General features: G+C 38.9%; 1 protein-coding gene across 3 annotated transcripts in view; it reads left to right on the top strand.

Annotated features, from left to right (window-relative positions):
• LOC122564706 (tubulin beta chain-like) overlaps positions 1-6,800 on the top strand; it is a 64,693-nt gene that overhangs the window by 33,249 nt on the left and 24,644 nt on the right. The window contains exon 2 of one of the 3 annotated variants that reach the window (XM_043719822.1): positions 4,753-4,861. The exons of the other annotated variants lie outside the window; for them this stretch is intronic. Within the exon in view, the coding sequence (XP_043575757.1) occupies positions 4,753-4,861 (109 nt within the window). The remainder of the gene's footprint in view (positions 1-4,752; positions 4,862-6,800) is intronic. 3 annotated transcript variants of the gene reach the window in all.

Here is a 6,800-nt window from a genome sequence, read left to right as displayed (position 1 = left end):
ACCATCTTATTCCTCTACAAAACACTGCATCAGGTTAAATTAATAGCTATGGCTTATATTTTAAGTTTAATCAAGAGACTTATCTCCAAAAACATAAAATCAAGAAAGAACCCACTGTACTCACTAATACAGCCTTTCTCTTGGACAGACTTAAAACAACAATTAACTCATCTGATTCTATGTTGTGAACTTCGCCCAAACCGGTTCCTCCAAGATGAGTTGTGGATTTCACTGTTTGTTAATTTTCCCAGATGCACTCCGATGTCCAACGACACATGAATTCACAAACAGCAAAGGCAGTAACTGTGCAGGTTCTCTCTCTCTCTCTTCTGTGTCTGCCTAGTTAATTTCTCCTCCAGCTGTATCACTTGTAATAAACAGCATGTCAATTTCACCCGATCTGGTTTGTGTGGTCTCTACTTTATTGGGCAAATTTCTCCGACACTCTCAGTTCCCCACATTATATTCCATCTGCAAATTATTTTCCTGCTCTCCAAGCCTATCCTAGTCCTTCAGCCTCCCACTTCCTCAACACTGCCTGACCACTCCACCTATCTTTGTGACATCTGCAAATTCATCAATAGTGCTCTCAGTTCCTTTGTCCAAATCATTAATGTATAACTGCACTGGTCATCAGCTGCTTGGAATCTGAGCCCCTCCCTTTCATACCATCTCTGCTCTCATGCATCAACTGTTACAGTCTCTTATTTATGCACTCACCAGTGCCTGGCACTGGCATAATCTGGAGAGAACTGAACTAAAGAACTGTGGATGCTGAAGATCTGAACTAAAAACAGAAAATGCTGGTAAAACTTAGCAGGTCTGGCAGCACCTTTGGTAGGAAAGCAGTTCTGTTGAGTCACCAGACTCGAAATATTAACTGTTTTCTTGTCACAATGCTGCAGGCCTCCTAAGTTTCACCAACAATTTCTGGTTTTTTTTCCTAGAGAATTACCTTTGTGGTCCTAATTTTTAGTTTTCTTTCTAACTCTTTGAAATCTTGCTGCAGGATCTTAACCCTCTTTTCAACCATGTCACTGGTACAGATATAGCCTACAAAACCTGGCTGCTTTCCATCCTCTACTCCCCATCCTACTCTGGTGCTCTATAGATGTTCAATGGCAACATTGACTCTGGCATTAATGAGGAAACATACTGTGTTTCATACCAAGTACAGTGAGAAGCTTTGTTCTACTGGCATAGAAATGCTTGGTTAAAAAGTGAGGTGGAGTCTTGTAGACCCTTGCACTAGCTGTTTGATCTTCCTTTGTTATCTGGGATTGGAATTACTAAGCAACTCATAAAGATGCAAATATAAGCACTTAAAGTCAATGGTAGAAAATTAAAATTGATTCAATACCAAAACACCTGCCCAGCAGCTAAGATGAGCGTCAACATAGTATTTATAAATTTGTATTAAATTTATTACTTGGGGAAACAGACAACTTATTTAGACCTGGAAAATGAACCATCATGTATCTCTGAGATAAGTTGTGACACTCTTCACATTGCCACCACCTCATTTGCACATCTGTTTCAAACCTTCCAGTGAGTATGAGCTAGATAATTAAGGAATGAGATTGCAGGAACTCTGGTACAAATATTTCAGAAATTACTGAATACTGGCAAAGGTAAAAGTGGCTGTGGAAAGAAAATTAGCCAAGTGACCTGGGCAACTACTGTCTATAGTTTGATCCAACCTAAAGATAAAATTGTGATGCATCTTGTTGGAAATAAAAGTATACGTGTGCTTAAGGGCCCTGATGAAGGGCTTTTGCCCGAAACGTCGATTTTGCCTGTCCTCGGATGCTGCCTGAATTGCTGTGCTCTTCCAGCACCACTGATCCAGAATTAAGGGCCTACCTTGTCAATCTAGCTTTTGTTTTCGGGTGAACATGGGAGCTCAATAAGCATAAGGCAGTAGAGATGTTCCATATAGTGAAATATTTATGTGGGAAATAGATTCTGCTGATTAATCAAGAATGCTAGTTAAAAGTTACATTTATCAATGGAATACAGCACAATACTTTTAGGATGATCTTCAAAAGAATGAAATATAAAATGATATGCAGGTATACAGGAAGTGAAGAAAATTTTCATTTTCTTCTAAGTTTCAATAGTACATGAAAACATAAAGTAATGACAACTTACAAGTACTCAAGAGGAACTAATCCTCAGCATCTCCTACAACTGTCCCTGAACAGGTCAAAGGAGGAATACAAGCCCTGGAAGATTTCTTGAATAAACTACTGAGGTTCTTGATCCAATTTGCCTTCTACCTTTTTTTCAAAGAGCCACAATTCTTTTACATTTCTCATCTCAAGGAAGGAAGGATATGTGGCTCTTGTGGCTAAAGGGATCAATGGATGGAGTGGGGGAAGAATTTGGGTATTCAGCTCAAGGCCTACTCCTACTTCTGTCTTTTCATAGATATCATAGAATCCCTACAGTGTGGAAGCAGGCCATTCAGCCCATTGAGTCCATACTGACATCCAAAGAGCATTCCACCCATACCAACACCCCTATCCTATCCCTGTAATCCCACTTTTCCCATGGCTAATCCACCTAGCCTGCATATCCCTGGACACTATGGGCGACATAGTATGGCCAATCCACCTAACCTGCAGTTTTTTGGATTATCTGGAGAAAACCCATGCAGACTTGGGGAGAATGTACAAACTCCAGACAGACAGTTGCCTAAGGCTGGAATCAAACATAAGTCCTGGCATTGTGCGGCAGCAGAGCTAACCACCGAGCCACCTTTTATGTTTCTATTACAACTTTTTTCTCTGATTTAGTTGATGTTAATAATGACAGGCGAAACTTTAGAATTCACATATTGGGAAAATTAAAAATTACAGTGGTGGCTACCATCAAGAAGGATTACCATCACTTCTGTCATGAGCTTGTGGAGTAACACCAAGGTGATATGGGACATCTTTGGGTTCTGGATAGCTTCTAAGTGAAGTGATGATTCAAATTAGGAGAATATCAGAAATTCTGTTTGGTAGAATGCCAGATACTGTACTTGGATTTTGCCAAACTTTTATATATAGTTCCTCTGGAAAGGATGCAACTTAAAATAAAGCAGTTCAGCACAAATATTTTATAATGAATACATAATTTGTTGATGAATGGAGCCCAGAGGTTAGTAGTAGAGCAATTGTTCTGATCTAGTGTTTTCCCACAGACTTATCTAATTTGGCCTCTTATTTAACTTTTCTGGAGTATTTTGGGGTCACAAACAATGGATACATTTGCAAATTTTACAGAGCTAATGAAAGTGATAAACTGTAAAGCTAAACAAAAGGAGAATTTGAAACTCCTTGGCAGGTGAAAACTGTAGAGAAATGCAAGTGTTTGAGAAAGGGCCCAGTTGTTGAATGGAAAGAAAATACTGGGGCCCAAGACTGACAAAAGTTACCAAAACAATGGAATAAAGCAATTCATAAATATTTGGCAGACATGCCTGCAATAAAGTATACAGCTTTAGTTTAGTAGAATTTCACAGTAATTAAATGGGTATGGAAGAGAACAACTAGAATTATTGAGGGGATTGAATTAAGAGTAGCTACGTGGATTGCGCATGGTCTCATTGGAAAATTAATCAGCAATTATTGCCCACCACTAATTGCTCTTGAGTAGGTATTGGTGAGTTGTTACCTTAAACTTCTGCAGTTCATGTGATGTAACCATCCTATCCCCAAAATTAGATTGGATGGGAAACATCTTTTGAATAATATTGCAACAGTATTGCGACAGACCAATGATGAATATTAGACATCTAATTTGTATTTGTAGTTACAGTTTCTGGTCAAAGCATCTGGTCCAAAGATTACGATAAAGGGAGTGGGAATGTCATTGGTAGATGATTAGACTCTTGCTGGAAATGGTTAATGTCTGATGCAAATATTACTTTGCCACTTAACATTCCCAGTTTGGATGTTTGTCCAGGTCTTGGTGCATTTAGGAATGTACTATTTTGATCTCTGAAGAATTGCATATCACAGTTGGGTTCGAACATTGTACACTATTAACAACCATCATCAGGTCAGAAAGGAAGCAGCTGTAAGTACTTGGACACAGGATGCTGTTCTCAAGAACTCATCAGTGACTGCCTGGCTCTGAAATAATTGGCTTCCAATAATCACAGCCACATTTCATAATGCTGTATACAACACCAGTCCCCCAATGCTCTTTGTCCACAGTTGCATTGTGGTTTTAATGGGCTGCAAACTGAGCACCAACAGGCAGGTTATTGTTAGTAAGGGAGGGAAAACATTCCTAAATATGCAAGTGAAATTTACTAATTTGATCCATGGAGAGGTTTCTCCCTACTGGTTTCCTGGTTACTATAAAGTTGGGACAATTGTTATATTGCTTATTGAAACACATTATGAAATAGGTTTGACTGAAGAAAGTCTTTCAGTTCATTTCATCTGTTTCAGCATACCATCCTTGCTGTGTTCCTATTTAGCTGTTCCTTAAAAAAGTTCACTATTCAGGCCTCAATCTTCCTGTGTCATCCTTTTCATCTTGAACCTGTATTTGATTCCTTTTTATTTAAAGAGCTCAGCATAGGTATTGTTTCATTTGTTCAAATGGGCTGGTGAGAAAAGTAAACCACAATAAAGGAGCAAAATTCTCCAGAGATCGGTGATAATGATAATATCCATGCATACTAAAGTTAGTTCTCTTAAATACATTGAACTAATTAATATATTTTTAATATTGACTTTATACTCTTTTTAGTTCTGGGAAGTTATCAGTGATGAGCATGGCATCGATCCTACCGGAACCTACCATGGAGACAGTGATCTCCAACTGGAGAGAATTAATGTCTATTATAATGAGGCTACAGGTATTAATTGGCATATTTTACATATTTTAGGTTGTATAATATAGATAAGAGTAGTGATTTCTCCCAACATGCTATCCTTTCATCAATACCACTTTTTAAAAAAAATCAGCTTTTAAATATGCAGAAATGTGATTGCCTATTTGAAAGATAGTTTCAGACATGAATTGCCTCACGGTTTCCGAAGTACTGGAAATTCTAAACCCCTTCAGTGATGTCAAAACTGACATCCAGTTTGAATTTTGATTGCTGACCAGAGATTTTTAGAGCCATTTTTGTCTTTCCTTTGAATTCTCTGACATTAAGATTTTTTTGAGGAATCTGTTGCTTTGTGAACTGAATAAAATGTCTGAATATTCCTAGTGGACAAAAACCTAACTAGAGGTAGGTTGTATCATGTCACCAGAATAGTTGGAATTGAACATTTGACCCCAGCTGATGATACTACTGAACATGTCAGAATGAGATCTGCCTGATAGGTTTTCCAGGCACAAGTGTTAAATTGCACAACTCGAGAATTAAATGCCATGAAACTTTGTCCTGAAATTTCTCCAAAAAAATCAAAGGATGTGTAAACAATCATCTTTCCTACTTTGTGGTGGTGTAGATTTCAAACTGACAAAAAGTCAACACAAGATGCAATTTTTTTCTCTACTGTCAAACATTTCTGTTGACACGCGTTCATTTACTTAAAAAAAACTGACGGGCTGTTCAAACCCCATTTTGAAATCCTGGAGTAAAACAACACCCACAACTATGTTGCTAGTCTCAACATGCCAACTAATTGGCTAACTAATAGAAGACAGAGATTTGAGAATAAGGATGGCATTTCTAAGATGGCAAGCTCTAACTAGTGGAGTGCCACAGTGATCACTGCTGGGGCACAATTATATACTAGATACAATATATATTAATGACTTGGATAACATAAAGAGTCTGAAAGGGATATAGACAGGTTAAGACCTGCGAGGTTATGCTGCAGCTCCATAAAGCCCTCAACAGAACACACTTGGAATATTGTGTTCATTTCTGGTTGCCTCATTATAGGATGGATGTGGAAGCTTTAGAGAATGTGCAGAGGAGATTTACCAGGATACTGCTTGGACTGGGGGGCATGTCTTATGAAGTAAGATGAGGGAGCTAGGGCTTTTTTTTAGTGGAGCGAAGAAGGATGAGAGGCGCAACAGGTCGGCAAAACATTGAGGGCTGAAGGGTCTGTACTGCACTGCAATGTTCTATGTTCTGGAGGTGTACAAGGGGATGAGAGGCATAGATAGAGTGGATAGCCAGAGATGTTTTCCAGGGTGGAAATGGCTGTCATGGGGGGGTGGGGCATAATTTTAAGATGATTGGAGGAAGATTTAGGGGAGATGTCAGAAGTAGGTTCTTTACACAGAGTGGTGGGTGCATTGAGGCACTGCCCAGCAGCAGTAGTAGAGTCAGATACATTAGGGACATTTACGCTACTGTTGGATAGGCACATGGAAGTCAGTACAATGAGGGGTGATATGTAGGTTTGTCTGATCTTAGAGTTGGATAAAAGGTTGGCGCTACATCGAGGGCTGAAGGGCATGTAATTGCTGTACTATTCAATGTTCTGTAAGTGAATAGGCAAAAACCTTGGCAGATTTAATTTAACGTGGGAAATAGGTATGAACTTTAGCAGGAAGAATAGGTGAGCTGTATATTATTAAAATGGAGAAATACTAAAGCTGTAATACAATGGATTCATCTATAAATCTGGTTGGAGTCATACCTGGCACATAGGAAGTTGGTTGTGATTGGTGGAGATCATTCATTTCAACTCCATGACGTCTCTGCAGGAGTTCCTCAGGTTAGAGCCCTAAGCCCAACTAGCTTCAGCTACTTTATCAATGATCCTCTCTAAGGTCAGAAGTGGACATGTTTGCTGATTATTGCACAATATTCAGCACTGTTCATG

Source organism: Chiloscyllium plagiosum, chromosome 30 (assembly GCF_004010195.1).
Source record: "Chiloscyllium plagiosum isolate BGI_BamShark_2017 chromosome 30, ASM401019v2, whole genome shotgun sequence".
NCBI classification, from domain to species: Eukaryota; Metazoa; Chordata; class Chondrichthyes; order Orectolobiformes; family Hemiscylliidae; genus Chiloscyllium; species Chiloscyllium plagiosum.
Note: the sequence above shows the minus strand (reverse complement) of the source record. Positions and strands in the feature narration are given on the sequence as shown.